Source organism: Sinocyclocheilus rhinocerous, unplaced genomic scaffold, assembly GCF_001515625.1.
Source record: "Sinocyclocheilus rhinocerous isolate Xijiao unplaced genomic scaffold, SAMN03320098_v1.1 scaffold460, whole genome shotgun sequence".
NCBI lineage: Eukaryota > Metazoa > Chordata > Actinopteri > Cypriniformes > Cyprinidae > Sinocyclocheilus > Sinocyclocheilus rhinocerous.
The window spans coordinates 685,526-703,422 of NW_015667268.1; the positions used below are offsets into that span (position 1 = coordinate 685,526).

General features: G+C 39.4%; 1 protein-coding gene across 2 annotated transcripts in view; it reads right to left on the bottom strand.

Annotated features, from left to right (window-relative positions):
• Window positions 1–17,897, bottom strand: part of LOC107733424 (neuroligin-3-like) — a 102,927-nt gene that overhangs the window by 39,873 nt on the left and 45,157 nt on the right. Inside the window, exons 2-3 of one of the 2 annotated variants that reach the window (XM_016545029.1) lie at window positions 4,484–5,145; window positions 2,043–2,189 (exon numbers count right to left, since the gene is read on the bottom strand). In XM_016545029.1, coding sequence (XP_016400515.1) covers window positions 2,122–2,189; window positions 4,484–4,952 — 537 coding nt within the window. In that variant the 5' untranslated portion in view covers window positions 4,953–5,145 and the 3' untranslated portion in view covers window positions 2,043–2,121. Of the gene's footprint in view, window positions 1–2,042; window positions 2,190–4,483; window positions 5,146–17,897 lie in introns of those variants that run through there. The other variant, XM_016545028.1, reaches the window with a different exon arrangement.

Genomic DNA, 17,897 nt, shown 5'->3' on the forward strand with positions numbered 1-17,897 from the left:
CATGCATAGACAATATAAAGTTAATTTGTTTTCTTAAAAAATGCAAATTGAGTGGTTAGAGAAGGTTGCGTTGTTCCAAGTGTGCTTTAATAAACATCCCTGTATTGTGAATGAATCTCCCCTAAATGCTAACGTTAAGAAATGTAATAAAACTACCAGTGCCAAGCAATACATCATCTGTGATATGAAAATAATTTAGACTCATTTTTCAGGTTATAAATATATATATATACAGTGGGTACGGAAAGTATTCAGACCCCCTTAAATTTTTCACTCTTTGTTATATTGCAGCCATTTGCTAAAATCACAGCAAGTCACAGATGCTGCCTATACAGCTCAAGTTGTTTTGAATTTAACATTCTTTAATGAAATTCAATGCAATTCAATAAATTCCAAAAAGAATGGATTGCCAAATTCAGTTATGTCAAGTCATTATTAATACTGTTTACTGAGTGCAAATGTTTACTCAGCCAATTAATTCATAGTATGTTTGATGTTGGTATTTTTAAGGTTATAATTATTAATGCACAATTATAGGAGATGTGTTGACAAAACTATTAACAATTAACCTTTTGCTTTCTCAGAAGCATTGTTTTTATTCCTATAAAAACCTGCATCTAACTATATAAAAATAAAAAGCGAAACACTATTTCATGTAGCGTTCAAAGACTCGACGGAATCCTAACTTGTTTTCTTCGAGGTGTATATATGCTAGTCTAAACACGTTACATTAGTTGTAACTATGGCGGTTTAAAACAATGCCTTGATTTTGACATTGGTGCAGAGGTTTCTGTAATGACAGACTCCATATTGTGACTGCAGGAACACTCACGATCACTCGTGTCATAAGATATTACATGTTCTGACACATATCAAGCTGTATGACACCAGTGGCTCATATCTTACTGTATGATGTTTTGTGTTATGACATCAGTGACATAATGCTCAATAAACTGGATGTGCTGTCAATTAAAACAAGAGTTCAGCATTGGGTATATAATGTAGGTCATTGTCAGAAAACGGTATCATTGTTCCAATGACTTACTACAGATACTGTATCATTAACAGTAATAAGTCAAAGTACCGTATTGACCCGAATATAAGACGATGTTTTTTTTCTTGGAAATACATCTGAAAAAACGCGGTCGTCTTATATTCGGGCCAATACGGTAATTGATTTTTTTGGAGACTTAACTCTGTAGCTCTTAACTCTGCATGTGTAATGCAAAAAAAAAAAAAAAATTTTTTTTAGTATTTAAAAAAAATACACTAAAAATCTGCCAATTTGCATGTTCATTCATCGAAATTGCATATACATTTTGTGTTGTACTTATCGTATAATAATAATAATAATAATAATAATAAATTGTGAATCAATCTATGAATAATTTATTATCATATAATATCTAGAAACTTTTTTTTTTTAAATTTATGTTTAATTCAATTGAATTAAATGTTAATGTTTAATTTTAACTTTCTATTCAATCATGTTCTGCTAAGATGCTTGCCCATTTAAATATAATAGTATGAACTTTCCATGGTCAAAAACGTCATATGGTTGTCAAAAAAGTCAAAAGTGATTACTATTATTATTAATATTATTGTTATTTATTTATTATTTATTATTTTTTTTGCACTGATCATCAACCTGTGGCATTTTTAAAGTTGTTGAATGTAACTGGGTTGAACATGTGAAAACCAAACATATTTTTTAAAGAATTATAACGGGTTATTCACATTTTTGTGTGGCAGAATTAGGTAACAAAATATTTTTTAAATACCATTAACCTTTTCAAATGAAATGACAAAAATATATCAATAAGTAAGTAAATAAATACATAAATTGATAAATACAAACACAAATGGCACCGTTTCATGAGAATGACTCCAGAATGACTTATGTACACCAGTATAACTGGACATTGTCTACATACACACTGTATAGCAATTTTAAATAGCACATATTCACACACACAAAAAAAAATTGTTGAAAGAAATATACAGGCATTTTTAATGTTGCTCTGCGCACAAAACTCTGTAGTTGACGGAGAAATCCCGTTGGTACGAGAGAGGACGTACCAGTCGCTCACTTCTCTGTATATTGCTCCAATGTTGGCTTGCTTACATACCTCCTTTTTTACATATTTTCTTGTTGGGTTTTCTGGCACATTCCTTGGATATTCTTTTGACTGTAAAATGAATAAAAGACTACAAAATAACAGAAGGCTCTGGAAGAAACGTTTGAGGAGAACATGCAACAACGTCACTCCCCCTCCCCACAAGAACAACAAAGAGAACCTGTCCAGAACATTAGCTGGGGTGTTTTGTCTTTCGGGCAGAAAATATTCCCAAAAAGGTGGAATTGATTTGCTGCACCCTGGAACACAGGAAGCCTAGTTTCACATGCACTGCTATATAAGACCCTTTACAAGCACAAAATAAACTCTTCCTTATCGCAACCCCTGCATCACTCCAGGTTTTGCATGAGAAATGCACGGCTCTGTTGCACAATGCACCAAATGTGCTTTGAAAACAGATGCAGAGAATTGCTGTAAGTGTGCTCTACAACCTTTAAGTCCATTTTGGATTTATGACTTAAGACGAATTTCAACACCAAATAGCTTAGGTAGCTTTCGATTAGACAATTAGGTCTGTTCCAAAACATAGTGCCCTACCTAGACAGCATTTTACTGCACGCAGCAGAGGCCTGCTGGCAATAACATTATGCTGGCTTCTTGGCTATCTAATTGTGCCTAAATTAAAATTCAGCAATGCATCTATCCTTAACAGTGAAGGCAATCCCAGAATGCACTGCACTGAGCTCACTGAAAAATGGTGGAGTCCAATATTTGTGTCTACTAGGCCTTATTTTACTTAATAAAGTACTGTGTCATTAGCTTAGCAACTTGAAAACGTTAAACTCAATTGAAATCAATTGCCAAGTCCCCCATGCGCTTCATGTGCGGAGCGTCATTTGTGTGCTTATAGTAGAAGGTTCCAAATCAGTCACTTGTGAGGCTGCATTTCAGTAAGGAACAGGGGTTGTGTAAACCATTTTTAGAAATGTCAGCCATTTTTTATCCACCCCACTTTTTGGGAGATGCTGTAATCATTATATTTTAAGAGTTCTGTTTTGCTTGGATACAAAACAATAATAAAAAATTAGCTAACCAAGCCTCTGGTAACAGGTAGCGATGGATACACAAACGATACTTGGTACTACAGCTAGCACCGATTGAGAACATCTATTTTGAGAATTTTATCTTGGAGCTGAGGTGAAACCTGCATATGCAAATTTTAAACAATTTAAAAACAAAATCTTTGCTGTGACATACTGTGACACGGGCATCCATTGACCAATGATAAATTCAAGTAAAGTGTTGTTTTTCTGCGCCCGTCCACTTTATTTTAAATTGATATTGCTCTTTCCATGCCCTCATAAGGAATTTTACGCATTCCTAGCATCAAAGTCTCTGCTTTCCTTCAAAGTCTTCTAGCTTACTCTAGCATGCACGAGTCTTTAGAAGGCAGCTCACTAGGTTTTGGAACAGAGCTAGCACTTTTTGCTTTCAAATCTGTAAGAGTTTGTAAGAGGCTCTTTCTGCTGGGGTCATATTTTAATGCCACTCAGCGGGTGTTGCATGCATCAGTCCAAAAGAAGTTAAATAAAAATCACCCATCCATAAATAAAAGTGTCTCACACGGCTCCGGGGGGTGAACAAAGGCCTCCTGTAGCAAATCGATGCGTTTTTGTAAGAAAAATATCCATATTCAAAACATAATAATCACTTTAATGTACCCTCCGACATTCTTTGTTACAAATCCTCGTTTTGTACTTCTAATAAGTGACCGTTGTTTTGTTTTGATCTGCACTTCTGCGTTCGTCACTTCTGAGCGGCGCATGCCCATACGTCATCCTCCCGGAGCTGCTTCCGTGTACAACTGTTGGCGCAAGCTTCCTCAAGACGGGCTTTGAACGTTAACAGAAGAAAGTGGGACAGTAAAGGGTCTTATATGGTTAGGACGGATGCCACAGGCCTCTTGTGTTCCAGAACATTTTTGCAACTCTACAAAAGGCTCATTCTGGCATCAAGCAAGCTAATCTCGGATCGCTAATCCCCCAGAACAGTCAAGACAGTGAGGAGAGGGAGGTGCACCAAGATCATTACATCCAAACTTCATGTCAGATTAGAATCTGAGCTCTTACATTAAAATGATTACTTTCTTCTAGCTTTCTTTCTTTCTTTCTTTCTTTTTGGTTTGCTCTCTTGAACAACACAAAAGAGGAACCCGTAACAGTGGCATGGAAGGGAAGAGTTGATGGAAAGACTTCATGGCAGATCAAGTCAGGATGAGGAACGGAAATAATGAACACAGACACAGCATGCGCCGGACAACAACTCATGCTTCAAACACAACACAGGAAGTGACAGAATGTAATAGCGAGATGCTATTTTTTCTTTGTTATACCCGACACACTCACCATCTTCTGTTGGAACATAGATGTTTAGATACAAACAATCCTCGTTTTGATCTTGAATATAAGTGGCAACTATATCCAAGTTAAAGGTGAACCAGATTGGCATCATGATCTCTGGAACGGCGTTGTGAATGTTTTGCGGGCACACCGGCGCGAAATGAGTGGCGTTTTTCATCCCTGACCAAGACAAGGGTTGCTCAGGGGGAAGGAAACGTTTCTCCCCCACCGGTGGGGCGGCGTATGGCACGCCAAGGTACTGGTCCACTGGTCCCAGGATCTCGCTGGGCAGAGGAACCCGTGCACCTCGTAATTTCCCATACTGCGTATTCACGGTGGGGTGGTAGCTTTGTCCCCTGACGAGCGTCACACACCAACAAAAAATCCATATCCACAGAGACACGTTGTGAGCCCTGCCACGGCAGCAGTCCTGCTGGTGCAAAACGAGCCGGTTTTTGCGCACCGCTAACCACATGGTCCGTGAAAATGGCCGCTGCTGCTTGGTGCCGATGTACGCCGAGAAACTCCTCCAGCAAGTGTCTCCTGCCTTCAGACCCTCAAACTCAGCCGGATTACTCCTGTCATTGAAGAAAAACACATACACGCTCTCTGGTCCCCTACGGAAAAATCCTCATTCACTGTCCAGTGTTCTCGTCAGATCCACTCTCCTGCAGGAGAAAAACAAGATGAACATTTTAAATGGGACCGTTTTTTATACTATTGGCTTTTCTGTGTGCGTATAGAACGACACATATAAATATGACAGTGCTCTTAATGCATCCAGACAGTATCAACAATATATTGGAAAAACAGTTGGTTTTCTTAAGTTACTTCCTGGGTTTGTGACATCACAAACCCTGATTAACCCCGCCCCCGGGAACATGCAACAAAGGGGGTGGGGCTAGGGCTGGGCAAAAAATCGAATGCAATTTTCATGCGAATCTCGTCAGTAAAGCTGCTTCTGGTGATTAGTAGTAAATCTCCAGCACGTGCTTTCAGATGGAGCAGCATTTACTACACAGAGCCATAGTTTACTGACAAGCTACACAAAATCGCATTCATAATCGCAGGCGATTCATTGCCAATTTTGAACGCGATTTTGTGTAGCTTGTCAGTAAACTATGGCTCTGTGTAGTAAATGGCACTCCATCTGAAAGCACGTGCTGGAAATTTACTACTAATCACCAGAAGGGGCTTTACTGATGAGATGCGCATGAAAATCGCATTCGATTTTGTGCACAGCCCTAGGCGGGGCCATGTTGCACTGCTTTAGAGAAGAGGAAGAAAACTAGGGGTGCATGTAAAAATCTATTCATATATGAATCACAATTCTGTCTTCTAACGATTCTAATGGATTCACAAGTTTTAAAATCAATGTTCTAAAGCAGTGGTTCTTAATCTTGTTCCTCGCGTCGCCCTGCTCTGCACACACTCTGCACATGCTCTGCATCTCTCTCTCTCTCAATCTCTCATTCAGATCACCAGCTCAGCTCAAACAATGAACTGTTCCATTTATACACATATTTTCACATAGCTATGAGAAGCATTATACATGGACACACGTGCGGTTGCTGTACTGTATTAAAGCTTTAATCAGGATAAAACCATATATTAAAAGCTAACAGAAGCAGTAGCATTTACAAATAACAGCGTATCTAAAAGTATGCGACAACACCAAACAAAAAACATACCATTAAGAGCCGTGCTTGCACAGGTTCTGCGCAATACTCTTCACTAATATCCTCTGCGTCTCAATCAGGCTCAAATTGATAAGCAATATTGACGACGTCCTTGTTTACAATACAACCGGAGCACATGCCGCTGAGGCGAGGGGCGTGGACGTTTAGACGCGCACTAGAGGCAGTTTAGCCAATCACAACACACTGGACTAGCTAACCAATCAGAGCCCATCCCGTATTTATGAGGGAAGGGCTTCATAAAATCAGGAAATAATCAGCGCGTTTATAGGAGAAGGGACAGAGCGGTGTAGAATAAAGGTAAATGATGTGAAAAATAATGCATTTAAAAAAAAATATTTAAGCATTAACACGTTAGACTGCACCCCATAAACACAATCAATCCTAGAAAAAAACAGTCAACCACCCCTTTAAAATTAGCAAGAGGCAGTATTTTTCTGCTTTCGGACGCAAACACTTTCCATGCTAGCATCTGTCTAATTTTTGAACACTCCTCGAATTTTGATTTCTTTTCTAGGGAGAAATTAGCATTGTAGTAATTAAATATTGGCTTACTTATCATCAAAGCTCTCTCTATTTTGTTGTAGATCATTAAAACATGTTGCCTCAGAAGTCTGTCCAAAATCAGTTTCGTGAGGTACCTTCATGCACAAACGCTCCCTTGTAGCTAAAGTCATTGCCTGATAAGGCAGCGAGGCAACAAGTGCAGCTCCCTAAGCTTTTGGACGCAGCCAGACTGTGACATTCCCTCATCTTCAGATTCCATAAACAAATCTATGCAAGGTATAAAGAAATACAACGCAGACTACATTAAATGCGATTTCACTTCCAGCAACAGAGAACCTTGTTTGTGCCAACCAAACATGTAAACTATAAAGAAAATGTTAAACTAATTACTTGCCAGTGAATAACAGTAGACTTCCTACTTTTAAGCTTATCCTGGTAATAGTAATATTTATGCATTTACAATAACTTATTTTAGTACCATGCTTGTTCATCAAATATAAAATCTAGATCCTCAAGCAAAACCAGTTGAGAGCCACTCAATCAGTAAATAAAACATACTGTATGAGGGTTTTCCGTCAAGCCAAAATTACATCTCTGTCCAAATTCAACAGAAATGTGTTAAATAAAATATTTTTCAGGCACAGGTCCCCTGTCCCCATCTCTGGAAAGCTGGTATTTGTAAGTGCCTCGCGGGCGCCTGTGCTAACACTGTAAATGCTAATGATGAGGAGGGTCGTCCCCAGTGGAGAGAAACTCTTCCCTGCTCAGCTACTGATCAATTTTCAATTTTTAAAGCTTAAGACCCTCAGACCTCCATCCCTCGGAGGGCCTGGAATTATAACATGGAGAAAAGCCGGAGTTTAGTAGCGGATATTGCATTCCAAAATGACTCTGTAAATGATTTATAATGTATCTAGTGGAGCAGTATCCACCAGACAAGAGGCAATATGAATCTTCCTGGAGGTGCAATTATCACTCCACAACTCCTATCCAAACTTGGGCTGATTTGCACAAAGCCTAGCAGGAAGTTCTTCATCCTCCACCTCATCATCCGCACACACTTACTGCTGCCTGTAATCGGCTGGCGTCTATGGATGGTACAGCTGATCTCCAGAGAGAAGAGGCCCACTGAAGCAAAGGAAATGTCCAGCCCAATCTTGGCACACTTTAAACACTGTTTTCTCAAACTCATGACTTGTCCAATTCAGTTACTACTTGAGTGAGAAGTGATTTTAACAATTGATTTGAGAACTAAACAGAATTGATTTTTTTTCCACTCCAGCAAACTTGTTTAAAGGAATACTTTAATCCAAAATTATTTTTATACACTTAGATGCACTTGTGATATATGCTGTGCCATGTTCATCCATGATGACTGGCTATGATACCAACGTTTGATGTTACGGATGTTAAACCTGGCATGATGCATCTATGAACAATGCATTTGAAGGCAAATGTGAATAAGATTTGATAGCCATGTTGGAAGAGTACAATCATTATTTTGATATAATCACATATTTCATTCAGTTTCACACAAAACCATTGTATGTCTTCAGAAAATGCACTATTATGATACTTTTAAAGGGGTCATATGATGCTTTTTTAAAGATAATTATTTTGTGTATTTGGTGTAACAGAATATGTTGACATGCTTTAATGTTCAAAAAACACCGGAGCCCCCAAACTGCACCCCATTCATTTTAATTATATAGAGAATATCTCTATATATATATAATATATATATAATATATCTATATATATCTGTCTCTCGCAGATAAAAAACTTGAGCATATGCAAATGTAATGTTTGAGGGAACCTTTGAAATACAGTGAGCATTGACGATCAATAAAATATATCCTGGATATGTACTGAGATAAAGTACGCGATATTTTATTTTACAGTTGAGACCCTGCTTCCAGCTGATATTAACATGCGATTGTGTTGATCTGATCACAAGTGGTCCGCCAAGACGCATTACTGTTTCCACCTGATATGAACGTGTTTCAAATGCGTCTCCTGTGAACACTTGCGGTTGGATTTCACTGAGACCCTCCCCTCTTATTTTGTCACACTCAACATCACTTTCATGGGAGCGCCGAGTGCTCACATTCAGGGAATCACATATGCACATATTGGTGTACAGTATATGAGATGGTCCTCACTGCAGAACACAAGATCCAGGGGGCGAGGTTGGATCCAGATCCAACTCCTCCCACCTTACATATACCTAAACCTACCCGTCTCCACCCCGATCCCTAAACCCACCCATCTCCACCCCTAAACCTACCCATCCCCACCCCCTAAATGTGGATCCAACCCCGCCCCCTGGATCTTTGTTCTGCAGTGAGGGACTACTGCAGTATATGCAGCAGCAGCATGGTTAAGGTTGTGTATTTTGTGTGAGATTTAATTGTATTTATAGCTATTAGGAGTTTCCTTAGTTAACATTTATCAGCTTGGCAACCATTGTATATTCTCAGCTGCCTATCCTGGTATTTGAGAGTTGCTTTTCAAGCCTTTTTCACTTTTTAATGACAACACACCTGAAAGTCTCATTCCATCATGCCCACACATGTGTTACATGGTACCTGAGCCATTGAGACAATGCGAACAGATAGCTTTCTTCTTCTTCTTCAAAAAAAAACTTTTTGAATGCAGATCCACTTGAACCATGTCACCATACAAGGGCATGCATATGCTAAATACCTCTGAAGTAAACTAACCCAGAGCAGATTATGTTCAGAGAAGTAGCAATGGCTACTTACATACAATGAAAGTTACTTCAGTTTTTAGAACCAAAAGTTGAGGTTATTTACCTACTTATCCGGAAACTTATCCAAGCATGTTTCTGGAATACCACCATCTCCCCACCAAATGTGATGCAAAATTTCTTTAAAATGCAGGTTAACATGATTTGTATTTTATTGTAAGTTGTTTTAATTAGAATACATCTTGTAGTATAATGTAATACTGGCTATTGAAGAAAGACTGATGATAATAGTCATCAATAGCCAGATGTCACTGTTGTAGATTTGATTAGTATTCCTCTGCATTAAACTTTATTGCACACCTCACTGTTGAGACTTGTGAATCTTCATCCGTGATGTGTGAATTATGACTGTTATGGGAGTGTGCATTGGGACACATTGTCATAAAATGCCGCATAATACATGGTCACCATCTTAACACCTTCTGTGGGAAAAACAGCACAGAACATGCAGAGCTGTAAAGACATTGTCAACATTATCCTGAAACTAAAACTACAGATAAATATTTCAGATAATATCACATTTTGTAAACATTGTCACATTGGAAGTGGGTAAAAACAGAGGAAAAACATTTGCAGCACATCAGCCCTACACACACTGTATTAGATTTAGCCTACACATTATGTATTTCAAGTAATAGAGTAATTACTAAAGGCAGAAACATGATGTCTCACCTGTATCTCTGCCTGAAAATGAAATGGAAAAGGTTGCAAAGGACAAAGCCTTAGGGAACAAAACATTGCTCCTGGTTCAAATGCATCTGTCCTGAGGCTCCAAAAATATAACTCAATATAAAATCACACATGAAAGTGCACAAGATGGTGCAACAGATTACCCTGATGGTGTGTTGTGTAGCACCACAGGACAATGAGGACTGTATAATAATATGCCTGAATATGTGGCATGAAATGTGCAGAGAATATTAAAAAATAATGCCAACAGACAGAATAATGGTGCATTTACACCAAAAGCGATTTGCAGAGGCAAAGTGATCAGAAGTCACTCATTTCTAGCGCGAGCTCGTGATTTGAGGAGACATGAGTGACAGCAATGCAACACAGCTAGTGTCAAGTTGAACAGTGTCGCTCGCACAAGAGCAATGACGTGGTGTGGTGACTTTGAATGTCTTTATCCTTGCAACTGTGCCCCAATTCACACTTCCACAACGACCGTCATTCACACCACAGGGAGGTTCAGTGATAAGCAAGTCTCGTTACTGTACGTCACTGTGCATGGTGAGGTTAACTGTCAGGAATCCCAGTCATCTTACAACTAATGAAACACTCATACGGGAAGCAAAAATGTTCACTAAATGGAAATCAAAGGTGTTAGGCATCATATAGTGTAAATAAACTCATTCCATTGCCTCTTAAGTGAACATACTACTGCTAATGCTAACCACTCTGCAATTGTGCTACATTTACTACATTGAATGATGAGTATGTCATTCAGAGGGCAGGTTAACCTCTGCAATTCTGCTGAATTGGCTTCTACAAAGTTACGTTTCTCCAAAAATATAAACCATTGCATTACAGTGCACAAGGTCTATTCTTTGTGTATTCTTTGCTTGGTTCTCTATCCTCTATAGCACAGATTTTAATGCCACAACTTCTTAATGCCAAAGAACCCTATACATTTTCATCAAACCTTATCCTAAAAATTATTATTATTAAGAATGTATAAATATATAACAATTTTACAGACTGCCTAGTACTCTCTTGTGGTCCTCTGGGGCTCCCCAAGCTCTAAACGAATTGTTCACCCATAAAGGAAAAAATCTGTCATCTGTTTATTATTTTTCTGTCTTTAGTAGCTCACACAAAGAGATTTTAGGCAGAATATTCCTGCTGTTTATTCACATGCAGTGGAAGCAAAAGGGGACAGGCAATGTCAAACCCCAAAAATGGCAAATAAACACCATAAAAGTACTATAACAGCAGTCCATGATTTGCGTACAAGCCTTGTGATGAGGAAGTTATTATTTACAGAAAATCTTCCTCACCGCCACAGTTCTCAAATAACATTTGTACTTCTGATTTGAAATATAGCTCATGGGTGGTATGCATTACTTGTGTCAAACATTAATGGTGCTTTTCTGCCATTTTTGGAGCTCATGTCCATCCCCATTCACATTCATTGCAAAAATCTGCTTGAACATTCTGATAACATCATCTTTAGTGCTCCAAAGAAGAAAGTCAAACCTTAAAAATAGCATGAGGGTGAGTACATGATAACAGGATTTCCATTTTAGGTGATCTATCCCTTTAAGCGCCTGCTGTATTTCCACCATGGGAAAAATGCAGAAATACAGAAAAACTGAAAATATTGATCGTCTCATGTTGTTGGCCTTGCTCCTGATAATAAAGCCAGCATGCAAACATACTGCAGAGTCTACAAGAGGCTTTTCAGAGGCTCACAGGACTGGGTTTGTGCATGTACACATGCTCTCATGCCTGTCTGAACCTAGCCTATATACTCAACCACCCATCTATCACATCTATAATGTGAAATAACAAATAAATATACTACTACAGTGTGTCCAAGCGGCACGCTTCTGATGTCGGATAAGGCAAGCTTTCTAGATTTGTCACATCACATCACTCATTCTCAGGGTCTTAATGGGAATCTAGACATGCATTACCCACTTGGCTGCCTTTAGGTTGAATCCACATTTAGATGCCGCTGGTTAAGATAAGAACTTGATGTGTGATCCAGATGTGATTATCTCTGAAGACACTCAGCTGTGATTTGTTCATCTTATTGGCCACCAGAGTAGGACAACAGCTGGCCAATTTATTTACAGTAGAAACCCTTGATTTAAAAGTCACATGTTACAAATTAATTCAAAATGTGGTGATTGCTTTTGTTTCTGGAAACGGGTCAAGTAAGGGAAGTTTACCAGTTGATTATGACTTTACACAGCTCTATGGAATATTTGATTCTTATTGGTCAAATGAGGTGTTCTGCAGTTAAATATTTGACCGATATCTTTCTTCACACATGCTATACCGTACAATACATTAATATTTTATTATGTGAGACTATAAGCATCAGTGAAATAAGCAGGATATTGTATAGTCAACCGCTTATTTTACCAAAATAAACTATAACAAAAAAGAAATTATATTATATTATATTATATTATTTTCACTTCATCCAATCATAAAGTTTTACATGTTTACGTACTAGCTACATATATTGTGCGTGTGAAATGAGCTGAAAGTGAATCCCCTCAGGATTACATTAAAATTTACATTAAAATTTAACAAGCAATTATAGAGTTTGTAAAATGTAGGATTAATATTGCTTTGAGCACAACAGAAAAGCATATTAATCATGAATAATGACTGGCAAATTTGAGCAAATTTGAAAAATTCAGAAAAAAATGAAACAAATATGAATTATAACAGTTGCTCGATCCTCAAATATTGAAAAACTTGTGCACAAATGCTTCATGCGTATCACTAGTCTATATTTCATCAAAGAGCCTGCAATATTTCTTTAAATGGAAATAGCCAGTCTCCATCCAGAAGCACTGTGACTGAGGAAACAGCCTTTCCATGCATTACTGGAGCCCAGCTCTGCGTTTGGCTGTGCATCAAGGAAAAAGAACAGCATAGTCCAGTCCCAAAAGAGATCAAGAAATGTGCACAGACTTTCTTCACTTCAGATATTGGTGTCATATATCATAGTACTTCGCTGTACGACTGACCATAGTCATGTGCAATATTTATTTTATTTTTTTTGTGTATAGCGCTTTATACAATACAGATTGTGTCAAAGCAGCTTTGCAGTGTCAAACAGGAAAATAGTTTGTCAATAATGCAAGAAGACAATAACAGAGTAATTTTTCCAGCTAAAAACAGTTAATTGATGATCCAGTTCAGCTCTCTTCCAATAGTGTTTGTGCAATCAGTAGCATTTACATGTTAGTCTAGGGTACCTTAGAAAATATGATGGTATTACCATGGTATATGTACTAAATAACTAACAAAATAAATAAATCAATAAATGGCACCACAGTACTTTATTTATTTAGTTAGTTAATTGGTTAGTTAGTTAAGAGGAGCAAGGAAGTGTGTAACTGATTTGTTATAGTGGCAACACTTTTGTTTAGAATGTGAAGGGATGTGAATAATGTATATATAGCAGATGATTTTCAGATGATGATTGAGATGTTGAGATTCTGTTTATATATAGTTGATTCATGTAAGTAAATTCATGTAATAATTGGAATTAAATAAAAAAAAACTGTTCACGTTTGTATTACAGAACATAATTTATAATCAAACTGTTGTTATAGAAGTACATGCATTTATTGAACTACTTTAATAGACCCAGTTTCATAGCTTGTGTTCCCTCCCCTCCCCTCACACACACACACACACACACACACACACACTACATTGTGCCCATCCATTTATCAGTGGCCTCCCCATTTTAGACAGTCTAGAACCAGGGCTGGTGTGTAGCATAAAATACACAGAGAGCCGAGAATTCTGACAGGAAGACAGAAACCTTTAAAATTTACTGCATAAAAAATGTTGCCTGTAAATAATATTGGGCCTTTGGGAGAGTCTCTCGGCTTGTCTGACTGATGGTCGTTCTGAATGTGGTAAACTGCTTAACATATCACAACCTGACGCACAAGAGCTGAAATACTTTAATACTACAAAGGCTGTTTGTCTTATTGTCTGTGAAATGCTGTAAATCGAATGGTTGTTTGGAGCCAACACCTATTCTGATTTAACAAACATGGCACAGCTTGTATGTTTCCAGGATTATGCATTCATGCATGTTTACTTCATCCCATGAATACATGCTCAGTCTGTCATGTAACTGAATGCATGCAATTGTGGAAGCCGAGTGCTTCATGGTGAACACGCTGAAAATGATCAACTCTGGCACAACAAGAATGAATGCTGGACAAGTTGATCAAAGCAAACCTGTCAAACCATATTCGAGGATTACATTCGGAAACGTTTCCAGAAATACTTCACAGATTCTGTTGGTTAATTTTAATTCCAGTGCAATAATACTACTACTAGAACCAGTGAATGCACTATTGCCACATAGGCCTAAATGTTGCATTATGACGTGTGCATAACAAGTTGTGGGTGGTTGCCAGGGCATTGATATGCGGTTGCTAAGGTATTCCGAGTGGATTTCATCATGTTGCTATGTGGTTGCTTGGATGGCTGCTAAGTGGCCCAATCAAAAGAGCCCATCTCCAAGTCTCTATGAAATTAATATGATATTCTGTTTTTGAATATCATATGAATATTCTGTAATAGCACACCTCTCTTTAAAAAGCTGCTAAATATCGACATGTCATTCACATCTGCATTAGCAAGAAGCACTAAAAATTACGCCTTCGAAAATCAGTTCAAATTTTCATATTTGTGACTCTGACAGCAAAGCCTGCTTTAATTTTCTCTCCTTCCTAACAGCTCACATGCTTGGTTTCTGCTGATCGAGCACTTTAAGCGGGTGTGAAGAGGTGTACTCGCTTCTTATTGTGTCTTATCGCCGCTGCCATAAGCCTCCATCGCTGCAGTCTGAGAGGGAATCTACTTCCTGTGAAGTGTAGGTACTCTATCATCCGAACAGAAGAATACAGACACACAGTTCTGGAATAAACTCTACAGACAGACCTTTCCAGCACCGCGGGCAGGACTCCACACTCCTCACAACTTCCCCAAACACATTTCTCGCTTCCTCCCGTTATACTTCCATAACGAAAAGAAATATTTTTCACACATATGTTGCGTTCGTCTTCGTTCTGAAACACAGGATTGGAAGGGCTAACGTTTGTTAAATAAAACTGACCCTCTGACCTCATCATCTTAATGATCCACAGTGGACCTAATACCAAAAGACAGTCCCTCAGCAGGATATTTAAAGTAGCTAATCGCTCAACATTTCTCCAGGGACCCTTTCAGAAACCGCAGGGGTAATTCTGTCGGCCCCCCATAATCCTTCACTATGCAAATACAGTCAAGCGTTCAGAATGGCGACACTCCTGCTGCACTGAAAGCAAATCTGCCCTGAGCACTGAAAGGGTTTCTGACGAATACAACGGTTCAGAGGTATTAAACAGAGTGGGCTTTTTTGGTGAAGTTTCTTCTTAGAAATGAGCCTGCCCTTCCAACATCAGTATTATTCTTGAAATCACTTTGCAGGACTATTTGGGACTCTCCATAAAAATATATATATATTTTAAAGGCACAAAACGTATGTTCTTTAGAGAACGATTTGTATTTGAAAGAGAACTATTCGATATGTAAGATTAATCAGAATCAGAATCAGGAGAGCTTTATTACCAAGTATGTTTACACACACAAGGAATTTGACTTGACGACAGGAGCTACCAGTGCAGAAGAAATTACAGACATAGTGCAGACATACATGATAGTACAGACATGCATAGGAATAACACAGTAGGGATGGAATAAAACACTAATATGAAAAAAAAAAACAGAAATTAAATAATATACTATATACAGAAATAGAAGTATAGGAAAAAAATGTAGTTGTTTAAATAAATGAAAGAGTTGTTATAAGTGTGCAGATATGTGCAGTTTACAAGTGTACAGATTTTGGATTCTGTGTATAAATATGTCAGTTGTGATGGACGATGTATAATTATGAATGTTTAATTGTTCAGGCTGAATATAGCCTGCAACAGTTCGAAGAGAGAGTGGGCTGGGTGTGAGGGGTCCAAGGTGACTTTCTTAGCCCTTTTCCTCACTCTGGAGATGTAAAGATCTTGGAAGCTTGGCAGAAGGGCACTGATAACACAGGACATACTCAATGATGGCAGAGTAGAACTGTTTCAGCAGCTCCTGTGGCAGGTTGAATTTCCTCAGCTGGCGAAGGAAGGACAACCTCTGCTGGGCCTTTTTTGCAATGGAGTCTATGTGAGTGTCCCACTTCAGGTCCTGAGAGATAGTGGTGCCCAGGAACCTGAATGACTCCACTGCAGTCACAGTGCTGTCCATGATGGTGAGTGGGGGGAGTGCAGGGGGTTTTCTCCTGAAGTCCACGATCATCTCCACAGTTTTGAGTGTGTTAAGCTCCAGGTTGTTAAGACTGCACCAGACAGCCAGCTCTTTAACCTCCTGTCTGTAAGCAGACTCGTCTCCGTCCTTGATGAGGCTGATGACTGTAGTGTCGTCTGCGAACTTCAGGAGCTTGACAGAGGGGTCTTTAGAGGTGCAGTCATTCGTGTAGAGAGAGAAGAGCAGTGGGGAGAGAACACACCCCTGAGGGGTGCCAGTGCTGATGGTGATAGTCCTGGTTGTGAGTTTGCCCAGCCTCACTAGCTGCTGCCTGTCTGTCAGGAAGCTGGTGATCCACTGACAGATGGAGGTGGGCACGGAGAGCTGTGTGAGTTTGTCTGAGAGAAGGTCAGGCATGATGGTATTGAAGGCCGAACTGAAGTCCACAAATAGGATCCTTGCGTAATTCCCAGGTCTGTCGAGGTGTTGCAGGATGTAATGCAGTCCCATGTTGACTGCATCATCAACGGACCTGTTTGCTCTGTAGGCAAACTGAAGAGGATCCAGCAAGGGTCCAGTGATGTCCATCAGGTAGGCCAGGACTAGTCGCTCAAATGACTTCATGACCACAGACGTGAGAGCAACAGGTCTGTAATAATTAAGTCCAGTGATTTTGGGCTTTTCGGGGACTGGAATGATGGTGGAGCATTTGAAGCAGCAGGGAACTTCACACAGATCTTCAAAAGATCACTGGAGCTGTGTGAAGTTCCCTGAATGACTCTACTGCAGCCACATTGCTGTTCATGATGGTGAGTGGGGGGAGTGCAGGGGGGTTCCTCCTGAAGTCCACGATCATCTCCACAGTTTTGAGCGTGTTAAGCTCCAGGTTGTTAAGACTGCACCAGACAGCCAGCTCTTTAATCTCCTGTCTATAAGCAGACTCATCTCCGTCCTTGATGAGGCCGATGACTGCAGTGTCATCCGCAAACTTCAGGAGCTTGACAGAGGGGTCCTTTGAAGTGCAGTCATTCGTGTACAGGAAGAAGAGCAGTGGGGAGAGAACACAACCCTGAGGGGCGCCAGTGCTGATCGTGATAGTCCTGAATGTGAGTTTGCCCAGCCTCACTAGCTGCTGCCTGTCTGTCAGGAAGCTGGTGATCCACTGACAGGGTGGAGGTGGGCACAGAGAGCTGTGTGAGTTTGTCTGAGAGAAGGTCAGGCATGATGGTATTGAAGGCCGAACTGAAGTCCATAAATAGGATCCTTGAGTAATTCCCAGGTCTGTCGAGGTGTTGCAGGATGTAATGCAGTCCCATGTTGACTGCATCATCCACAGACCTGTTTGCTCTGTAGGCAAACTGAAGAGGATCCAGCAAGGGTCTAATCATGTCCTTCAGGTGGGCCAGGACCAGTCGCTCAAATGACTTCATGACCACAGACGTGAGAG